This window comes from Tachysurus vachellii, chromosome 5 (genome assembly GCF_030014155.1).
Source record: "Tachysurus vachellii isolate PV-2020 chromosome 5, HZAU_Pvac_v1, whole genome shotgun sequence".
Classification (NCBI taxonomy): Eukaryota; Metazoa; Chordata; class Actinopteri; order Siluriformes; family Bagridae; genus Tachysurus; species Tachysurus vachellii.
The window spans coordinates 21,853,369-21,877,037 of record NC_083464.1 but is presented as its reverse complement, the minus strand read 5'-3'; the positions used below and the strand labels follow the sequence as shown (position 1 = coordinate 21,877,037).

The 23,669-nt window shown below is 38.5% G+C and overlaps 2 protein-coding genes across 4 annotated transcripts in view; one reads left to right on the top strand and one right to left on the bottom strand.

Moving 5' to 3' along the window:
* Window positions 1-103: 103 nt before the first annotated feature.
* slc6a19b (solute carrier family 6 member 19b) lies at window positions 104-7,874 on the bottom strand. Its single transcript, XM_060870464.1, has 12 exons — window positions 7,492-7,874; window positions 4,417-4,557; window positions 4,119-4,256; window positions 3,777-3,958; window positions 2,767-2,877; window positions 2,498-2,610; window positions 2,247-2,375; window positions 1,999-2,155; window positions 1,679-1,883; window positions 1,408-1,567; window positions 993-1,155; window positions 104-678 (listed from the first exon to the last, which is right to left on the bottom strand). The coding sequence occupies exons 1-12, from the start codon at window positions 7,688-7,690 to the stop codon at window positions 544-546; spliced, it is 1,833 nt and encodes a 610-aa protein (XP_060726447.1). The 5' UTR covers window positions 7,691-7,874; the 3' UTR covers window positions 104-543.
* Window positions 7,875-13,212: 5,338 nt separating this feature from the next.
* The window catches only part of fhod3b (formin homology 2 domain containing 3b), a 119,298-nt gene continuing 108,841 nt past the window's right edge, over window positions 13,213-23,669 (top strand). For all 3 annotated transcript variants that reach the window (XM_060870459.1, XM_060870458.1, XM_060870462.1), the window contains exons 1-2: window positions 13,213-13,377; window positions 23,159-23,265. In XM_060870459.1, the coding sequence (XP_060726442.1) occupies window positions 13,213-13,377; window positions 23,159-23,265 (272 nt within the window). The remainder of the gene's footprint in view (window positions 13,378-23,158; window positions 23,266-23,669) is intronic.

The following is a 23,669-nucleotide window of genomic DNA, read 5'->3' as shown; positions in this document are numbered from 1 at the left end:
ATCTAATCTACACGTTAACTTGTTACTCATTGCAATGACTTCAGAATTGAAGGATGTTAACTATGAGGTTTCTCACATTGTTAAACACTATTGTCATAGTGTATTACTTTGCAATATTTTATTTTAGTTGAACATTGTTTTACGAAACAGGAAATAGGATACATATATAAAATGCACTGAGCAAGTATTACTTAAATTAATTCAAATTGAACCATGTCCATTAACAAACCATGTTCATTAACAAAACTGGTCAGATGTTCAGATCATGCACATATAGTACAGTGAAAATGTTTGCTAAAAATAAATAATGTTCTTTAGGGTATTTGGTACAACAAACATATACTATGGACATTTACTGGAAATTACAAGCAGAATTTGATGATACACTGTAACTGGAATGTCATAAAACCAGTAAGGAGGAGTATTTCTAACAGTAATAGTAAAACAGAATTGTAAAAAAAAAAAAGTCATTTAAAATAGTGGCATAAAGAAATAATACTATTTATCCAATATATATATATATATATATGCACACACTTCCAGTTAACAACATCGCTTTCGTATAACCCTGATAATGGCAGCACAAGGTATAGAAAGACTAGGAATTCCAGCCAATATGAAGATTATTACATAAATCCAGGATGAGTAGGGCTTCTGCTCCAAAGTAGGAAATTTTGGCTGCAATACAAAGAGATGAGAAGAGATTGTCAGGCTTTATATAACTCCTGTCTATGAAGCATTACTTCCCTGACCACTAGGGATGCATGAGTCACGTCTGTGTTTAATATGTAAGTCACTCTGAAAGAGTGTCTGCTAAATGACTAAATGTAAGTGTAGGTACTGTAGTATTTACCACACCCACTGTAGGTAGTGTCAACCACAGCCACTCATGGGATGAGCTCACATGGCAATTTAACTTACAGGCTTAACACGGATCATGTTATACTTTAAGCTCTTAGCACATTTATCAAGCAGGTTATGAGTAACTTTACCGATTCAGGGTCCCAGGCGATGTAAAAGAGTTCCTTGGAGATGGTGGTAACAAAATAGAAGAGGAAGATAACCAGCATGATGAGGGGGCTGATAAATCTCCATGTGGCCTGCCAGAAGATATTGGGCTTATGGCCAATCATGAAGACTAGGTCCTCATTGAACCTGGTGGGAGAGGACATTGGTTGGTCTGAGATTTGATGACACTCAATTTTGCAGTAGTTTTGCTTTCATTGAGATTTTTTTAACCCATGTCTGCTGTAATTTTCACAGTCTTCACAGTCTTTCTCCACAGACAAAAATAATAGGTATTGGCTATTATACCAAGGCATGAAAAATAATAGGGTATGGAACAAAGGTGTCCCAGAAAGGCAAGTAAAAAGAAAACAAAATCAGAGAAAATTGCCTTTCACTTACTTATCTATTCCATAAACATACACCACTCCAACCATCTCACAGAAGGCAATAATGAGTAGAGGAATGGAACCAGCAAAATTGTCAAAGAGAGCCAGCCAGTAATTCCCTGACCCTTGGACGAATATTAACGCAATGAAAAAACACACCACACAGGTCAATCCTGTGTAAAAAAAAAATCCCAATGTGTTACTTTAATAACATTTAACAAAAACAACAATGAGCATCTTTTACTATTAATGTGTGACTAACGATCTGTCTCTGAATACTGCACCTGTGATGACTTCTTTAGGCCAATGTTTGGGGAAGACATTTAAATCCTGCAAAGGCACCAGGACCCCTTCAATGTTTCCAAACATGGACGATAGGCCAAGGCAGAAGAGCATGACAAAGAATAGGACAGACCAGAGAGGAGACAAAGGCATCTTGGTGATGGCCTCAGTGAAGACGATAAAGGCCAGGCCTGTGCCCTCAACACCCTGTTTAACAAGACAATTCTCTATCATGCCTTAAACATAAAGGTATCTGAATCTGTGAAATCTGTGATAAACAAGGTGAAATCCATGAACATGAAGAAAGAAAAGAGGATTTTACCTGACTGAGGAATGTGTCCAGGTTGCAGGTCTGAAGACTTAGATCCTGAATGATGCTGGGGTATGTGTTGTTAAGCTCTTGAAATACTTGATTGTAGTTACTTTCAGTGATGTTTGCTTCTGGAAGGTCAAATGTGTTCAGCAAAGTCATAATGTTTCTGCAGGACAGATTCAGAGCACATTCTCAGATAACTTCTTATCCAGGTTCAGATATCTGTTCGGAAGGGAATAAGTCTTATAAGTACGTACGTTGCTATACAGTCATCATATCTTTCTGTGGCTCTGAAACCGATGATGGTGTAGATTACAGTGGCAGCAAAGATTGAGGTGAAGGCGTTGATGATGGAAATGATCACGGCATCTTGCTCACAGTTGTTACTGAAAGATGAAGATATGTACCTTAAGACCCAATACTGGGGAGTGGGTATCATTTAACATATTTTTCCGCAGTTGCCTCTACCTTTAGCAAGCTGCTCAGTTGCAGTCACTTGTTAACTTACTGTACTGAGTTGTAGCTGGAGAAGGAGATAAGGCCACCAAACGCCAGTGAGAAGGAATAGAATACCTGAGCACCTGCATCCAGCCAGGTTGATGGGTTTGCTAACTCATTGAGCTACACACACACACACACACACACACACAGAGAGAGAGAGAGATAGAGAGATCTATTTTGTAGAGATAGATTTTGCTAATATAGTAAATCATGGTAATTGCAATGTTCACTAAATTGCCCTTCAGTACCCAAAGACAGTGATTTTCTTATACTTACATCTGGGGTAAAAAGAAATATAATCCCATTGACGGAGCCTTTCAGAGTCAACCCTCTGATTAGGAAAATGGTAAGAACCACATAGGGTAATGTAGAGGTCACATATACTGCCTTGGAAGGAGATATAAAGAGTTCCTTTTTTAGTTCCAGTAATATCAGATATAAAACTGATTCAATTTGCAGATATACAATTCTTTGCTAGAACCATACGTTCGGTACAATTGTCAATTAAGCAATAAGCATTTATTAGTCATAGCTTCATTGTACACATCTTTATTGCATGCATTTCAATGCATCCACATGTTTTAACATCGTAACATCTCTAGTTCCATTGCTATAAACATAAAAATTAATGTCTTTATGAGTCCTTGTTCTTACACAACAATATTACAAAATTTTATAGTATGTAGTAAAATACTATAAAAGTTAAAAACTATCTATTATATGGTTGTTCCATATAACATGCTTCATAATTTTTTGAAGTACTCAGCATTTTTGTAGAAAATGTACATACAGTAGTGTGTTTGAGCTTAAATGTGCTTTCGTATTTAAAAAAACCTTACTTGCTTAAACATGATGAGATCTTAATGTTCTCACAAACCTTTTTCTTATGACTAGACTGACGCACTTACCTTTTATAGCACTCTGTCTGTACTGTATTTAAAACTACTGATACAGTTGATAAAGGCTCTTATGTAATATGAAGTATGTGTACCTTTTAGATAAAGGCCTTTAATTTTCAGCACTTAGTTTTTATATTTTAATTCGATTAAATTAGACGGTTGAGCTGTTAAGATTGACAGTGCAGGTCAAGCTGTCAGATATGAGAATCAGTAATAAAGACACAGGAAAAGGAAACTACAGACAGCATCTATTTTTAAAAATGTATTCACAATCACCACAAGCTGGTCTAGCAGCTCTACTCTGGCACGAAGCATTTTATATAAGCTTTTAAACAGCACTTCAAAGTTTATCCTGTGTTTTAATATGTTATGCAAGAAAGAAAATACCTTGCCAGTGGTCTCTATTCCACGGATACAGCAGACATAGAGTACAGCCCAGGCAGAGATTAGACACAGCACCATCCACCACTTCAGTCCTCCTGATTCATCTATAGTTGTTGTTGTGTCCAGGGTCTTTCTGTACCAAAAATAATCCACAGGGGAGCTCCTCTCACATTCTGACACCAAACCTGTCAATGTTGTCATCATAGTACTGGTTTAAGGATTTTCGATAGGCATAACGGTTGAACAAACATAAATGAACGTTTTAAGAACGTTTCATTTGACAAATTCCGTATCCAGACTGGAAATGAAAATGTGGCTTTCTCAAATCACAATTATCTCCTGTACCTGTTCTATTTGCATTGACAGGGCACTGGCTCCATGGTAGCGGGTCCTGGAATGAGTTAAAGAAGTACCACATGACCCAGGCAATTATAGTGTTGTAGTAGAGGCTTACCAACAGAGACACACACATGGATGCAATTCCTGTGGAAAGAACATGATGTACGATATTTATTCTTCCACAAAGATTTGAGGATTTAGCTCAACAATTACTGCTTACCTATTATAGTGTTTATTGCTGCTGTAAATAATTAACTTTTCCAAATAGGGTCACTCTAGTTGGTGGTAATGAATTTCAACTAACCTACTCCAGTCATGTATGGGCTAATGGTTCTCCAGACCCCCACACTGCCTTTCCTCAAACGCTGTCCAATGGCGAACTCCAGGTGAAGAAGAGGAATTCCCTCAAACACGAGCAGGATCAGGAAAGGAATCATAAAGGCTCCTGAAAGGGGACAAATGAACAGTAAACTGTAATTAAGTTCACCACTTGTATAAATCTTTATTCTGGCTGTTTTGAAAATCCCAGTCATGCACTATACACATTTGTGAAGCATTCGGGTAGCGGTGTTGGGTATGGGGTAACTCAATGCCACTATCTGTATCTGTATCTGTTTAGTGCTCTAGATAGTCATATCTGTATCTGTATATTAAATTAAACTGAAATAAGTGTGGTCTAAACAGAAAAGTACAAAGGATTATTTTTGTTTGTTTGATACATGCCTTATCTAAAGAATTCACCTGGTTATAGTTCCCTGAATTTAGGACAAAATTAAACTAGTAGTCTAATGTAAATCACAGCAATTATGATCAGGCAGTTACTAAAGATGTTGCCTCCGGTTTTGCTTGTTAGGGATAAATCAATTTTTTTAAGTTAAAGTTTTATCATTTATCATTCATAATTTTCATATTCGGGGGGCACGGTGGCTTAGTGGTTAGCACGTTCGCCTCACACCTCCAGGGTTAGGGGTTCGATTCCCGCCTCCGCCTTGTGTGTGTGGAGTTTGCATGTTCTCCCCGTGGCTTGGGGGTTTCCTCCGGGTACTCCGGTTTCCTCCCCCGGTCCAAAGACATGCATGGTAGGTTGATTGGCATCTCTGGAAAATTGTCCGTAGTGTGTGATTGCGTGAGTGAATGAGAGTGTGTGTGTGTGCCCTGCGATGGGTTGGCACTCCGTCCAGGGTGTATCCTGCCTTGATGCCCGTACAGGTCATGATGCCCGTACAGATACAGGTCATGAGCTTCAGTATGCATGTTCACATCAAACCTCAGAATGAAGAAAAAGTGTGCTTGGATGTGTAGATGTTTAGACCTGCATGAATTATCAGGTGTACTATTACACAACACGGCCGACTCTGAATGTGTACACTAGGGTAATTTTGTTCACAATTTGAATACACCGAGGTCATTCAAAGGAGGTATTTAAAGGAATAGCTATGACATGGCACTCTTATCAGCCTTTTTAACATGCTGTACCAACTTGAAAATAACAAAGCACAGCCAGTATCTTCTGGGGTTAGAGTTTCACACACTCAGTAAAATGTGATAATGGTTTTTACTCCATTAACTGATGTGCTTTTCTTAAGATGTTTACACAGGTGATGAAAGATTAAAGCAGGTCTATTAAGTAACATATCCATGCATGAGAGTATTCCATGCTAAAGTTTTGTATCTTTTGTCCTTGACTGTTGTATGGAGTGCAGATTTTTCTAGGAAGAGTGAGTCCTTGAAGATGATACTGATAGTTAAACCACAGTGAAGTTAATATAATATGAAGAGGTCATTGTTACTGTGACTTTTCCCGACTAGTATTTGGCCTTGAGTCTTATAGACTGCTGCTGTTGAGTTTGACAAGAAACCTATAAACCAAGAAATGTAGATACCAAGATCTACCAGGGAGATTAAAAAGACCTTTGGCTAATGTTTAAGAGAATGTTTATGATAATACTAACTTACATTTTCACACTAGTGCTGAACTGGTGAAAATATTTATATACCGTACAGAAAATATATGGGCTAAAACCACTATATGGGCAAAATATGGGCACTATAACCATATATTGAAAACCACTATATGGGCACCCGCTCAATCACATCTATATATGCTTGTTAAACATTCCATAGCTCTTATAAAAACATCCACACATCCATTCTCTGAAGGTTTCCTCTAGATTTTCAACCCAAAATTGATACTGTAAATGAGGTTCATGCCACTTAGTTCCTGTAGAGGGAAATCATACTGCTACCAAATACCAAGATCCTATTCAGTTGTCTTTTGGCAACAGTTTGGGAAAAACCCATGTATTGGTTTGAAAGTCAGGCGGTTCACATACCGTTGGCCATGTCGTGTGACTTGGCATTTGGATATTTTGGTAAAAATGATTTACTATATACATATAACGAAAATTAGACACACCAAAAATCGTCAAATTTACAAAAATGCATTACTGTTAATTAATCATTTATCAGCCAAGCTTTTTCCAACAACTTTTCACACATCCTGAATTTAGAAAGAGTGATGCATTAACTATATTTTGCTTAATGTTTGAGAGATCTGACCATGAGATGCTTAACGTGTTTAATTATCCGAGTAAACAAAAATCAGCAGTTAAACTTTGTAATAACTTATGGATGGACCAGCAAAGTGGGCAGTATAACAAGGGGCTGTTTTTATTTCCGGACACTATTTTAGGGAAACCAGTGTAAATCATTTAACAGACAAAAAAACTCTCTAATGCTTAAAGGTAATGCTGAACTATTATTTCTCACTAAAATCAGAATACTTTTTAACAGATATCACCATTGTGACCTTTGTGGCTTTTTAATTGCATATCATTGGATTATTTGAGTTTTGTTTGGTTTTGTGGATTCCTAAAATTGCTTTCCATTATAAATACCTGAGCACTTATCTTCTTTTACACTGCTATCAAGTACTAGGAGTCCAAATATGCAGCAAGAGAGAAATGTGAGGCATATAACAGGTTGACCTGAACATATTGATCTTTCAGGACATTTCTAAAGAATCCCTGATCTTTCTGTATATCATAACGAGTGTAACTATTAAAAAATGAATCTAAAACACAATCCAGTTTGGAGTGCTATAGATTAGAAAGTAACCCTTTACCATGAACATGACACTGAAGAAGAGATTAAGAAAAGTTTCCACAAATCAGATATTAAAAAATATTAAAATCAGATATTAAAAACCCTATTTCATTTCAAATTTTTAGTTTGAGCAACTTCACTAAGAAAACTCTCATTATATATCCTGAAAGACAACGACTAATCACAGAGGACTACAATCTCTGTTAAATATTATAAATGTATATTCTGCTAAAATGCCAATTATAAGGTAGTGGGATAAAGGATATATTCTCACCTCCCCCATGGCTCTGACATAAGTAGGGGAAGCGCCAGACATTACCGAGTCCCACACAGAAGCCCACACAAGTCAGCATATACTGGGTTTTGTTGTCCCATTGTGGCCTGTCCCCTGCCTCCTCAATCTCCAGCTTCTCCAGCTGTTCGTGGCTCAGGATTCGATCATCCAGGCCTGGGTTGGGGATCTTCAGCTTCATTGTCCTGCTCAATTCCTGTTGTTTCTCTCTAGGTCCTGGTTCTTAGTAATTTCTCGCTGGCAGCTGGGATGTATGTGAATGGGATCTGAGGGGGACTTTGACTAATGGGGCAGGTGTTTTAGAGAAAGGTGAATAAATATGGTGAACTTTAGCACGACATCAGCTCAGGGCATGTGTACGCTACCATCAAAAGGGGAATGTGCCATGTCAGCTAGATAAAGGGAACATCTGACAGAGCCTCATGTGTGACAATAATTAGTGTCATCATGTCCACCTGCGTAAGCAGACACGTGCATACGCCTTCTAAACATCTAAACGGTTAATAAATGAAGATAAAAATCTTTATATCACTTGAGTAGAAACTTTAAAAAGAGTCCAACATCCAGGTCATTTCTGAGGAAACCTTACGCACATATGCTCACACAGATTTTTTGAAGACATGCAGTGTTAATTATTTGAGTACTGTCTTTTCATGCAAATTTATGATATTGTACAAATTATATAAAAAAAAAATCAACAAAGTCACAGGTCGTATTCAATTTCATAGCGGAGCTATTTGGTGTGCAAATTTCAAGTTTATACCAGTTAGTATATCAAGGGATTTAGCTCCTTAAATTCCCAGCTTAATATATATTTTAAAGCTTATTTACTAAATACACTGAAACCCAGTAGACAGAGTAGGACAGTGGAGGCTTAAGCAGTTTAAAGCTCTGGGATTTTGATTTTGATTTTTGATCAACAGTGGCCAAGCTGCCACTGTTGGGCCCCTGAGCAAAACCTTTAACCCTTACTGCCCCAGGAACTCTGTATCATGGCTGACACTGCTCTCTGACCGCAACTTCCAAAAAAGACAAAAAGTCGGGATATGTGAAGAAGGAATTTCACTGTGCTGTAATGTATATGTGACAAATAAAGGCACCTATTCTATTCTATTCTATTTTAAAACATCTATTCTATCCCCCTGACTTTGTACAGTCCTGGTTAAATTCAAAACCATTATAAGAACTATACTAAACATTGCATTGTACTTTATCAGTTATGATGTATTCATTTGTTCTCTGATAATCAAAAGGGCCAATTAGATGTTATCATTTTGTCTAAAGGTCAATAGTGTGGTATACAAGTCTACTGGAAATTGTAAAATAGAGATAGCATAAGTGTGATGAAATGAACAATGTTTTGTTCTAGTGGGCTAGGAATTCTGTCATTATTATCACATTATAACTCCATCTCTCATCGGATGTTACTCTTTATCTTACTTCATGCTAACATCCTTTTGAGTAAGGTGTTTGGAGGTAAGGACACGTTCCATGGCCTGTAGATCTGCAGTTTTATAACAGTGTCCTCTAGTGGTTTCAAATGGAGATAAATATATTTGCTGCATCAAAGGCAAGAGAATCAACAGATCATTTTCATTATCTGTTTCAATTTATTTCCACCTGAAAACTTCATTATACTTTTTGGTGTCATGTAACTGATTAGCAATTTTAAACAACTGAGGTACAGACTAAATGGTGTTTTTATCTTAATAATAACTGCTAGCCTAAATACTAGGAGTCTTTTGATGGGGCTGCATTGATTTAATAGTTGATGACTGAAAAAGATCAGCCCTGTGATGGGTTGGCACTCCGTCCAGGGTGTATCCTGCCTTGATGCCCGATGACGCCTGAGATAGGCACAGGCTCCCCGTGACCCGAGGTAGTTCGGATAAGCGGTAGAAGATGAATGAATGAATGAATGAAAAAGATCAAGGCACGGTGCCTTACTGTAGATCATGATAGCTTAGCACATTTGCCTAGCACCTCCAGAGTTGGGGGTTTGAGTCCTGTCCCTCCTTGTCCCTGTGTGTGCAGTTGGCATGTTCTCCCTGGTCCCCTGGTTTCTTCCTCCAGTCTAGAGACATGTAAAGTATGATAAGCTGCCTGAAATCTCCAAATTGCCTGTGTGTGTGTGTGTGTGTGTGTGTGTGTGTGTGTACTGGCACCCCATCGAAGGTGTCCCCTGTCTTGTAATTCGAGTCGTCTGAGATAGACTCCAGGCTCCTTGCAACCCTGTATAGGATAATTACTACAGAATTAGGATGGTTATATAAATCAATTATTTGCGAAGGATAGACAACCTGTATACATCATTCATATTATTAAATTCATGCATAAAAAGCTAGAATGGTAATTTCCACATAGCTTTTAAAATAATATTTTTGTACATCATTATTTGCCCATCAACTTACCACAGATTCTGAATAAAGGTGGTCACATTTTAATCAGAGGCTACTAAATAAATCACACAGAATCAGTAGTGAAATACGGAACATGCTTCCTTAAGAACTGATATCATATCATTTCATGTGGAAATCTGAGATTTACAGCCCTAATAAATACCCGTATATTTAATGTAATAATTTTTTTGTTTTGTTTTGTTTCTAATCAGCGTTTCTACTCCACGATCAGTGTTCCTCTCATTATGTAATACCATAAAATGTTCCTCATGTGAGGTCTTCACTGGGGGTACTGTAATCTCCTACTCAGGCTGCACTCCAAGACTTCAAACTCTGTCCCATCCAAGTCAATATTTGTATTAAAGCCTGTATTATGAAAACCTATATTTTCCTGCTTTGGGTATTTTTAGACTTTAAGCAAGCAGAGCAAGACAGAGAAAAGTTTAATCTTGAAACTTTATGTGACACAGCTGTGATGGCTGTTGTCTGAAGTGATGTAGCTTACCCCAGGCACTGTGAAGGGGGACCACCCACAGCAGCTGTGTGTTCAAATCAGACAAAGTAAACAGTAAAACTCCTAAATTGCATCGGTGGAAGAAGGGGGACGTTTTCACTGCTTAGTCCACTTGTTCGTTATTAAATCGAGATGCTCACACTTGTTTACATATGTCACTTGCACATTTTGTGGTTACATACCACAGCACAACTTCTCAAGCATCGACAAACCCACCCACCCCTTTTTAAGTCATTGAAACAGTCACTAAATCTCCAACATGGGTGGCTTTTCTGACCTATAATGAAATGCAATTTTTATTCTTTGTTTTTCTGCCACACATTGTAATATAATTAGTTCAGTTCATTAGATAATAGATTCTTTACAGTATTACACAAGTAAAGTTCTGTAAAAAAAAAAAACACCTGCTTATTATCATGTGGCAGCAGCACAATGCATAAAATCATGCAGATACAGTTCAACAGCATCAGGTATTGTTTACATCAGACATCAGAGAAGGGGAAAATGCTATCTCTGTAACTTTATTATGGTACCAGATGACTAGGATTTTCACACAGCAGTCTCTAGAGTTTATCCAGAATGGTGCAGAAAACAAACAGCATCCTGTGAGTGGATGGTCTGCAACCTGAAACACCTTGTTGATGAGAACAAATTAAACTAGTTTCTTCTTACTGATAAGAACAAGAATATGAGGCTATCACAGGTACAGATTCGCCCAAACCAGGTGGGAGACATGATGGAGATTGCAGAAAGAGTTTTTTTCTTAACTTCATCTGTCCAGTTTGGTTCACTCTGTGCCCATGAATACCCTCATATTCCTATTTTTGGCTGACTGGAGTTGAACGCAATGTTGTCTTCTGTTGTTGTAGCTTATCCACTTAAAGCTTTGATTATTTGTGCATGCTGAGATGCTTTTCTGCTTGTAAAGCGTTGCGATATCCTTCTTGGCAGCTCAAACCAATCTGGCCATTTTATTTTTACCTCTCTTAATAAGAAGGTATTTCCACCCACAGAACTGTTGCTTCTGCATTTTTCTTTACACCATTCACCCCAAACTCTAGAGACTGCTGCATGTGAAATTTCCTGTAAGCCAACAGTTTCTGAACCAGCCCGACTTGTACCAACATCCAAGCCATGGTCAAAGTCGCTGAGATCACACCTCTTCTTCATTCTGATTCATGATTAACATTGCAAATGTTTCTGGTGTATATCATGGTGTTTATACCTCCTTTTCAAGTGTCAGACACTTATGTGGAAGTTGTCAATCAATGACAGACACAGAGCTAATTCAGGGTGAGTAAGTTCCTGATCAAAGGAAAGCGAATGAAAACTATGATGCACTTTTGCTGCCTTTTTGAACATGTTCTTATAGCGAATATCTGACAGGCTTTAATAAGTGTGACCAGCAGGAGGCGATATTCCAACTTCGGGGATCACAGTAACCACGTGACACTTTTGAAAGTTAAACCCTAATATAATAAATTTGAACATGTAAAGCACGTGGTTTCATTATTAGGATGTGATTTCCGGACATGAATAATATTTTTTATTTTTTGCACATGGGATTAAATATTGTTCACAAAACCGTCTTCGTTACATATAGACTAATTCATAAATAGAAAAGTAACAGTTTTCATTTCGTTCTAAAACAGTTTTTATACAATTCACCCTATGACGTCACAGGGGGTTCTTGGTTATTTAGTTCGAAGGTTTTTTTTGTCTAAGGATCAAATAAAAACTGTGACTTTATTAAATACTGGTTGGAAATACAGGGAGTCCGTAAGAGTCTCTATAAATAGGGGATATTAACACTTTTTTTATATTTATTTATTTATTTATTTATTTTGCAAAATATCCCAAATATTGAAATGCCTTTGGTGAAAATTTTATTTATTCTTATGCCTGGATGCCTGAAGGTTGTGATTGATGCCAAACTTACTAACAAATTCCAAAATAGACGCCAACCAACCGAGAACACACACACACACACACACACACACACACACACACACACTCCCGTATGAAGGCTTTTTTACACTATGTAAAGCGGTGCGCATGCGCAGTGAAAAAATAGCTCCTTTGCGCAGACAGCAGACTACCTGCTACTTTAAGTTTGGATTCATTTCAAAATCCTAAAGAGAGAGAGAGAGAGACAGAGAGAGAGAGAGGTGCGTGTGTGTGTGTGTGTGTGTGTATGTGTGTGTGTGTGTGTGTGTGTGTGTGCAGCTACTGTCTTACAAATCCACAAGAGCCACGAGAGGGCGCACAAGCTCAGTGTACTGCTGTGTCTGTGCTCGCTGGATGGCCTGAGTCGCACGGAGTCCCAAACTCCAGCAGTTCTCCTCCGCAGACTCACTGCGTGTCTGTCCTCCTCCTGCGTGTCTGTCCTCCTGCGTCTCAGCGCAATGTCCTCGGACACCCAGCTTCGCTTCTCGCTGGACACTAAACCACTCCTAGAACTTTAGGAGACCCAAAGGGAGCCCATTGGGTCGCGATATTTCAGATGCATATATATATATATTTTTTTTGCATGTATTTTTACTTACATATATAGCGGATGTCGGGTTCATCCCTGCAGCACATATGATGACGGGACGGAGCGCGCAGATCACCGCGTAATGACAGCGCGCGCCTGACGCATGCTTTCCTACTGCAAGCCGCTATAAGCGCGCACTGCGACGAAGACTTCTCTCCCCCTCTCTCCCTCTCCACCACCCTTCTCTCCTTCTCCCTGGCGCTCATTTACTTGCGGACTTACTCCTAAGCCTCCTTGCATGGATGTAGGCTACCATGGCTACGTTTGTGTGCAGGGTGCAGTTTCTAGACGACACCGATCCGTTCAACAGCACCAATTTCCCGGAACCTACTCGACCACCGCTCTTCACCTTCAGAGAGGACATCCAGCTCATCAACCAGCTCGCCGGAGTGCACAGACTCCTCAAAGCTCCGCAGAAGGTAATCACACATCTGTTTACTCTCAGTGCGACCTGATTGCATAATGTGTGAATATAAATGTCCAATAAGTCAATCAATAAAGCGTGTGGAGATAAGATGAGAGAAGAATATATAGGAATCTCTGCTGAAGTTGCTGATGGAGACAATACTGCTGCAGAGGCAGCACAAGATGCTGCAGTCTGAAATTGGCACATATACAGTATATCCTGGATATAACATTGTCATTAACATTATATAGATCATGCAATATGCATTGCCATATTAAGACAACATACTCAAGATGTGAGACAGGATTCATTATTTGGACTAAGATTATTTACATTTTTTTGGGGGGGTAGCATGAGTCATCAAAATACCCACAGAAACCCTATTTAGGAATTTCAAAGGTTTACTGAATGTGTTTATTTTTTTAATTAAAGGACTCTCATAGATCAAGGATGTTTCAGGTTGAATATCAGTATCACATGGCACTACCGCATCGACTAGGCTTTAACTATCAACAGCTCTCATCCATAATGTACAAGTCATGACCACACACCAGTTGTTGTTGAAGTGTTTCACTTTTACTGCTCTTACCAAATAAACAACTGCTCCATCGCAGGTTACTCATTGGGATATGATATGAACATCTATGTGGGTTTGGGTAAAGTCCTATCATAGTTATCTTTTGTATTCCATTATTGTAGGTATCCTTACTGTGCTACCTGGAATAAACAAATCAAAATAGCCCAAGGACTCGGCACACACGAGAATACCTCTGCTCTTATCCAAACCACTCTCTGACTACAGTCCCATTCTAGACCATTTTCAGCACATAAACAAAGCATTATTTCGTGAGCTTGGTTTAGGAGTGGTGCTGTTGTGGCCATGTGGAATGCTCGGCAGCTGAGGGCCATGCTTGGGTGGTAGAAGTATGTGATGTCCATACACTCAGGAATCTCCAGCTGTCATTGACTCTATTAATGCTATCCAGGTTGTTAGACGAGCATACCTTGCTAGGTGATTGACATATCCATAACGACCAGTCATTATATAGCATCACTTTGTCAGTATTGGTAAATTCTTTAAAAAATCCCTCTGGAATGGGGAATTCTAGCACTGTCCTCTACATAGAGAGAGAAAAGTTGCTGTGAGTCAGAACATGCTGTGAGTCTTACACACACCGTAATGAAACACTTCCTATTATGCAGTTGCATGTCCAAAATTCAAAGTGGGATAATCTTCATAACATCTCACCTAACAGACACACACAGAGTTGTTGCTGTGCAGTGGAATGGATTTGCATTCCATTGCTGGTGTACCAACTTGAGATATGGCGCAAAATTCTTTGTAGCGTATCAAGTCACTCACAACATTGGAAAGGATCCAAATGAAGGTTTTTCTGATTTCTCATTTTGCCATGTTTGTTAGACAGTTGGCATGGTCATGCAGATACCATGCAGATACCATTTTTCTAGCTGTGAAGTTACAGGTCATGTCATAGCATGTCCACTTATCATCATTTTGGATGGATAGCTGGGAGCCCAGCATGGGCCAATGCAAGCACACACACAACACACATTCACAATTTGGGGCAATTAAGTTTGGTAGATTTTCTCAATGGCATTTTTTTTGGGAGGTGGGAGGAAATTGGGGATCCCAGAGGAAACCCACACGGACACATATTTTCTGATAATAACAGACATGATGCAGCTAGCATGGCCAGATGCTTTGGTTGTCTGCATCAGAAAGTGGTAGCTTAGTGGTTAAGGCATTGGACTATTGAGCTGAAGAATGTTTCAAACCCAGGATCACTACTCTGTCACTACCCGGGTCTTTGAGCAAGGCCCTTAATACTGTTAAATTTTATAAATGAGATAAATGTAAGTCCCTCTGGATAACAGCATTTGACAAATTCTGTAAAAGTAAATGCATTATTATATGCACAGAGAAAATAGCAAAGACTTGGAAACCGTCCCTACTGCAGTTCTTTATATTTCCCACTAAGTCTTGGTTATGATGTAATTCCTTAAATGTCTATGCATTCTATCTCCTTGTGCCAATTTGTGACCATCACCTAGTTGTAGGCTACATCTCTGTTTCAGAGGCAGATACATCATTAACAACTTTCCAAATGTTTCGAGAGGGAAGTCTTAAGTACAGTATATCACTAAAGGACCTTTTGATTGTGGGAATTTGCATGCTCCACACAGCTGATATGTTTATATTTTACATATACACGCCAAGCACCTGTGTTCATTTATCTTTAGTCTCCAAAGCTGCTGAGAGAGAATTTTCAGCACTGCTTTGGCCCCGTGTTCAGTTGAGGCTTTTGAGTGCTTTCCAAAGCCAATCATATCCTCTGTCATCTTGGTTTGGCTTTGGGCTAAAGAATTAAGGCATCATTGACCGACTTGTGATCTGCTGTAGATGCTATACTGTATATTGACTTAAACCCTTAAGAAAAGCATATCTAGTTTGATAAATAAATTAGTTTGGAACTTTAATCTTGAATGTCTACGTGCCAAGTATACACAACATGTTGCACCCAACCTAATTGTGCAGGATTCTTTAATCCTGTTACCCAAAGACTGTATAATGCCTCCTTAAACTCTTCTGTTCTTTCTGACCACAACCAGGATCTGACTCATTTGGCTAACCAGTAGTCTCCTAATTCAGCATTTCTTCTCAAAATTGCTAAAGATGAGAAGCTGGCAACAGCTAAGAATGCACCATCCCAAACCAAACATGGTAAAAAAAAGATTTTCTATCCTCAATCCTCTGCAATTCAGCACTCAGCATAGAGAATCATGCAGCTAACACAAAGCAGAGCAGTGCAGAGGAAAAAGGTCTGCGGTGCCCAGGCAGGCCGATGCGATGAGCTCACACGATAGCTAAGCGTTTAGCATCTGCTTGTCAGTGAACCAGTTGGCCTTGTCGATCTGAAAACAATCTACGGTTGCCATATTTGTTTGTTGTCTCTTGAGAGGTAATAGCTACTCTGCAGTTATTTTTACTCTTCACTGCTTTCCATGACATGGAAAGTTTAATTAGGGCTTTTGTTAGGCTAGCAATTACATGACCCATGGCTAGTTGTTTTTTTTTTATTTTGTTTTGTTTTCTGTTCTCCTTGCTATAGGTATACATCCGACGTCCTACCGACTGTGTGTTTTATCCTCAACATCCTTTCTTCATAGCATGCGCCAAAAAATACATTGTAAACCGAGAGTCTCTCTCAGTATCAAGGTCAGATTCAGGGTTCTCCCAGGTGGTGTTTTATGAAATAGCCCCCTCCTCAGATGACACATTCTAACTGTGTTGGTTCACTGTATGCTAAAGCTTTATGGGTGTGTGAAAAGGAAAGGTGGAACAAAAGAAAGGCTTAAGTGAACGGCTCTATTCAAATTGTGAATGCTTCCCAGTGCAGATGATTTGCGTAAAGAAGTGCATGGACATTGTCATAAAGTACTTGCACTTTTGCTTCCTAATGTTAATATGAGGTGAAACTGAAGAATCATAAATTATATGCTGATAGAGTGAACTCACCCGTATGTAATGTGGGCTGTGGAACAGTTTTGGTCAGTTAATGAACTGACAAGGTCTGGGAGCAACATTAATTGGCTTGTTAAACGGAAATCGGCTTCAGAAGCGGCCCCTGTATCCAACCCAGTATAATAAGATAATTACTATCATCAGGTTAACAATAATTGTCTTTTTTCAGCCCAGCGTACAGTATTATATCTTTCTACGTGTGAGATTTAACACATCTGCACACACATAGAATCTTTTATTGAATACAGCCTTTCACTGAGACCTTTTTTTTTTTTTTTTTTTCAGGAAGCCTTTTCTGTCTGCACATGAATTTCACTGAAATTACAGAGTGCAGTAATGAGAAGTTATGTTAAATGCTGTAAAATATAGGCTAGGCCTTCATGTCTGTGGCTGCAGACTGGATTAGCCTTAGACATTGTTATGTAGAGTTGAGGTTTTGCAGCTTTGTGGCATTTTACTCTGCTTTTTTGCCACTTTTTGGAAAAAAAAAAAGCTCTCAGGGTTTCATGCACAGGCTTCGACGTAGCATGTCCTTTTGAGGGACACAAGATTGCTGTTGTGGTCCCTTCCACAGCACTTGTGCATTTTAATGAGAGCTAATTGTGAACTTCATGTTTGGATGGGCTCTATTATTGCCAGCGGACAAGAGATGAGCTTGTCTTTTTGTGCAAGGCGAGATGACTATGTCTGCTTTGGTCTAATTAGTGGTGGCAAAATATCCTTTTGTTTAGCTCTGCTTTTGACGCAGTGTCACACTTTAATATTTCTGGAGCTGAAAATCATGACAGTGATTATATTTGTAGGCTTGGCTTGGACTTGGAGAGTTTACATGTGTTTGTTCCAAAATCCAACACAAGAGCAACAGCTGAACCTTAACAAAGAAACGTGTAAGGGGTAAACTTTTGACTGGACTGTCAGAATAGATTTGTACTAGCATAATATAGAATAAAATACAAAGTGCCTAAAAGTAAACAAAAAAAAAAGAAAGAAAGAAAAAAATACGAAATTATACATTATAGTTTCAAACTCATGCTGTGGTTTATTTTGCCTTCATGTTTGCAAAAGCGCTGCTTAGAGATTAAATTGAGGATGAGATTGAGCATGTGGATTTGGAGGGTAGTCTTGTTTCCCAGTGAGCTTTTTATTTTTAGTGTGTCCTGGCCTCAGGCTGTGCTCTGTGGTTGGATGGAAAAGGCCAGGTCTAGCCTTCAGTTTCAGTCTCGTAGCCACAAGGTCACCAGGTCACAATCTGGGTGGGGACACATCATCGCCTCCATGAATCCAGGTGCTCACACGAGAAGCTCTTTCGCTGATCTCTGCGTCTGTAGCAACGTCTGGTAAGATGTTTTTAATGTCGCAAGCCCTTTAGACCTAGTCACATTCGTATCTTAAAGATTACGGGTAAAGGTGGGTGTCCCATCTACCAATGGTCTCCTACTGACTGCTTGCTTTGACCAGGAAACTGTATATTCCCACAGGAATCAGTTGTGTTAATGACTATATTCTTATCCTGTTAATGGTTGTTTGCTTTCAGATTAATATGTTAGCCTTTCCTTCGCACTCTTTCAAGACTGTCTGTGGCTTCTCTCCAAATGTGTGAGGTGTCTGTGAAGATTAAACTGTATACCACTGGTTCAAATGATTAAATTGAAGCAGACAAATCTTCCACAATCTTTTAAAGAGATTTAGATAAACACCATCCAATGTAAGCAAAGCATGAGTTGAACAAATAAAAGTAGTACAGTTGCTTCACACAAAATAGAGTTCCTGCATTTTGCTGCTCTGTCACTCATCTGGTTGGGACTTTTGTGCATTTCTTTTGATTGACCCTACTGTTTGGATAGATCCAACTGTTCTGACGCTGTTCTGGCCCAATCAAGCAGAGCTAAACCTCAGTTGTAGCACAGTGTGAAACTCCACGTCTGACTCCCAGACTGATGCTTATCGCTGTTCCTTGTTCATTCAGGGCCTGTTTGGTAACCTAAACTACCTGCGTTGGGTTTCCACCACTGAAATATTTGGGTCAGACTGCGACCGATGGAGCACAGCTGGATTCTCCAGGAAGAAAAAAGGGAAAATAGATTAGGTGGCTGGGTTTTTTCCCTACTAAATTACTTTGCCAAGCCATGAGGAAGCAGCCAGTTTTTTTTGGACTCATGAAGTTGTAAATACAAGCATGGGTGTCTTGGCAGGAGAAAGAAGTGCAACACTTCAGTCTAAGGACCTAATGTAATGGCCTTATAAACTGAGCAACATATACTTTACCATTCGGCTACTTGTCAACATTATTAACGGATATTTTTTGTAGTCCTTGGTTAACGTAATGTCAGTTCAGACTTCCTAAAGGCTGGTGTTAGTTATAAACTGATAATTGCAATCTGTTGTCTACAAATTATATTGCTTACATCAAACACTTAGGTGTTAAATGTAGAAATGGTTCCAAGTTAAAAGACTTAAGTCTATGATGTAAGCAGGTCTACAGAGACTACTGAGCTGAGGGATGGGGTGAATGAGATTGCTATTTGTCTCTGTTTTTGCTTCTTCTTAAATGCTCATTTTCATGCCACACCCTTTCCCTACCTCTTTCAAGCATGCCCGTTCATAGGCGTTTAAATATAGTCGGGCTAGCTTTGGCTCACTTGTCTGGATTTCCTGTTCTTTCAGGATCCGTACTGTAATTTCAGGAGTCAGGAGTCCGTGTTCTGGTCAGTGCTTTTACCTGATGATTAGAAAATTTACATGTGACAACTGCAGAACAAGAGCTTAAGGATATGGTCTCTCATTTCTGAAAAAAAAAAAAAATAACAAGACACTAAACTACTATCATTCTTAGATACTTAAATGTGATCTAGAGTCTCAGCACCACCTTGTTCTCACACATAGTCCTAGTGACTGTAGGGATCAAAGCATTCTAATGGCTTTACCAGTTAGCATCCTCTCTCTTCCCTGCTTTTAATTAAGTTACTACAATTCATGCAGCAGGATGCTGAACCACATCAGAGCAGCAGAAAATGCAGCTGAGGTTTGGGCTTGTTTTACATTTGTTTGCTTTAATGACATCGCCCACCAAAATATTCTTTATTCAAGCAAGAAAGTGACACCCTTTTCACTTAGTATGCTTTCTTTACCTGAGACACCGGTTTCTGCACTAGGACGCAACAAACTAGAATACAATAAACATACACAACATGGATTGATGTTATAGGGAAAAAAAAAATCGGTTATGCGTTGGTGTAATGCAGCCCGTTGCCACCATGAATTTGATTATTTTCCACCATCAGAACATTTCATTCCTCTTATACCGCAGTAATTTTGCAACACTTGCAATTTATGTATTTGGTAAAGAATGATGTCATCCATTTATAATTACATTTAATGTTATGGAATGTCTGCAAAACAAGCTAATTCATGTTATCACTTGCATTATAACAACTATAAACAGCCATTTCCTCACCAAGGTGTTTTTTTTTTTTCTTGAGGTTTATCATGTTACCAAGCAAACCGAAAGCACAAATCCATCTGTCATGAAAACCTTTCTTAATGTTAAATAAACGTCTTCATTTTCACAAAGCTTCACAATATCATTGATTGTCTTTGTAAAATATCACGTTTATAATTTTTATTGTTGATTATATGTGGCACATCTGCCCTATAGGTTTCTGTTAATAAATTGTGCCTATGGAAACAATAACATATTAGACTAAGTCTATTAATTAACTATTGTCATATCAGGGGCTTAAGGTTCAAGCCTTGTGGTCTGGTATAATAATAAATGACAAATTTGTACAATTTTCATTATTTTTTTTAAAATTGCATGGACTTTCAGAAGTTTGAAGAACTTAAACTTTTATTGTTTGAACTGGGTTTTTATGATAAACAAAAAACTATAAAAAAAAATTTATACAAAAAGAAATATAAATTTGGCTGCTCTGGCTTTTCAGGTCGCTCTGTTCTGACTTTGGTTTGTCCAGGAGTGACAAGTTTTGTCCAGCGCTCTCAGGAATATGGCCGTTAATCCTATTACCATGAAGCTCACATTCTGTTCCTTAAGACAGTCTACATTAGTGCCTTAGGGACAGACACACAGTGAACTATGTTCATACCCAGCGCTGGACTGAAATCAGTCATGGATATCATTTAATTTAATATTAATCATTGTCATTTAATATTACGCAGATTTTTATTTTTTTATATTTTTATTATTTGAAAAAGCAATGAGTTGCGCTATGAGAGATGACCCAGACAGTACTTTTTACCTCCTAATATCTAGACATTCCACTGTCTGAATGAAAGTTCACCTGGAAAGTCAGCTAGACTGTAGATAAGGTTGGCATAACATCATTTTGCAGTAATAGCTCAAATGCAAACTCCAACAAGTGTTTTTAAGCATGACGCACCAGAATGAAAGGCTGCACGTAGGTCAGGAACTGGACCATTGAGAGATGACCTGCGAGGTATTCTAGACATGTTAGCTTAAATAAACTCCCGCATATTAACAGCACGTTGAGGATATTCTTACCCGTCCCAGGGGCTTGGCTTTGCTCGGACAACCACTAGGCTTGTCCAGGCCAGGGGAGCTCAGGGCTGGAACTGTGTATGTGTGTATAATTAGCGTGTTTAAAATTGGGGCTGACCTGAATAACTTGTTGATTGACAGATCACACTGCACTCTAACTCAAGCCCCATGGGAGGCTTCAAATCCTATCATTGGGCCGTAATTGAGTGTCAACAAGCAGGCCCTACCTCCAGCAGGGGCCCGGTAGAGCTTAAGAGCAGACCTCATGAGAGCAAACCTGGTTTGATGTCTCACAACACTCCCTTCACATGTGATAAATCACTTCATTTGCACATTAAGTTTAGATAAAGGGGCGTTTTTTGAAGCTTGTGGAGTGACGGCAGCTTAACCACTAGGATAACAAAGGATAAATAAAAAAGATTTAGTGAGTGAGGTTCCTGAATCTGCCAAGCAAAAGTTTTAACATCAACAATTAATAAATGACTGAATTTATGTTGTTTAAAATTAGAAAATCTAAGAAATATATATAGGTGAAATCGGACAATGTTAGTGACTTTAGATTTTTGTTTATTATTTTGGTTTTATTGTTGTTTCAGACAGATCTAGATTTATTTCATTTATTTCAAATAAATGGTGTTTGTCTGTAAAAGAAAGCTGTGTCTCTAGGATACATACAACATATATTTGTCTTACAGTTGGTACAAATATCTATGTGGAAAATATAGACTTACATTGAGCACCAATCACCAATAAAGGGCTTGACTTAACAATGTAGTAAAGAATTCAGTTCAGTTCAGTTTTCTTTCGTTTATACGGTTCTTTTAACAATGGACATTTTCACAAAGCAGTTTTACAGAAATATAAAAATAGATGATTTAGATTTTTTTTCACAACTAGCCAGAGGTGATGGTGGCAAGGAAAAACCCGAAACTTGCTAGGAACTAGAAACTGGAAACCTTGAGAGGACTCAGACTCAGGCGGGTTAAGATATTTGACTGAGCACTGTAACTTCCTCATTTTATAGCCAATAGTTGGGTTAATCATCTTTTGACTGCCATTGTATTTGGTTATTCCCCCTTAAACCATCTTTACACACTGTACAAACAAGATTTTTACAATACGGTTGGAGATGACTACAAAAGCAAACGTGAGGAAAAATGGTAGAAACAAAACAATAGGAAAGAAAAACGTAAAATAATATAATGATAAACAAATAAATATGAGCAACAAGGTAGAACATAGCTAATACAACCAATGAAAAGGACCAGAGAGCAAAAACAAAGAGACAACAGCAAGCATGCATGAAACTAAACCCTATGGATTTGAGTAGTGAATTAGCTTCAGTTCTAGGAGAGGTTTAGTGATTATGGGAGTTCTGAACGTTTGTGTAACAAGACAACAAGCATAATGTCCAATTACTGACAGCATGCAATACAGATGAAATATGACCCTAACAAGTAAAGCACTCCACTGATAGAGCAAATGGCCCAACACGCCAATTTTTATGACAGTGTTTTGCCCGAATTTTCCTTATAAAACAATTCCATTAATTAAATGCTTATAAAAAGAAGCCGAGAAGATAGCTTGATCCTCGCAGCTTTAAAGGGTATTGCATCTTCGCTGCTATAATAAAATTCTTTTGCTTATTTAAAGGTGCACATTTGTACAGATCTTGTACAGAAAAAGCTTGTGGAAAAATCTTATGGAATGTATGTGCATTTTTCCTTCCTGCAGCTCGATGACTGTGCTCTACAGCTATCTCATAATGGAAGCTACCTGGATCTGGATTCTACTCTGGCAGAGCAGAAAGATGAGCTGGAGGGCTTCCAGGAGGATGGAGGGTAAGCGCTGTTTTGTTTTGACCGAGTTATCTATAGCATATCCTATAATATGTAACACATGTTTGGAAAAAAAAAAAAAAGGTTGTAATATTTCACATTCCTATTTAAGGTTTCGATCCTCTCTTTGGGCCAGCGTAATCATCTAGCCAGCAAAATGTTTCCAGAAGTGTGCAGTCTATTTTATAATAAAGTGTATTTAAGCAGTGAATAATTAGTTATGCTATACATCATTGTCTAAAGAATTACATGTTAATGCATGCAAAAGCCTTCTTATTACAAGTTAAGACCCATAATGAGTTCCAAACTGTTAAATAACATTCCTAACATCCCAGCATTGTATCAGCTATTTATGAAAAAAAAAAAAGTTCCTTGGAAGACACCCATAGAAAACCGGGGTTTGGTTT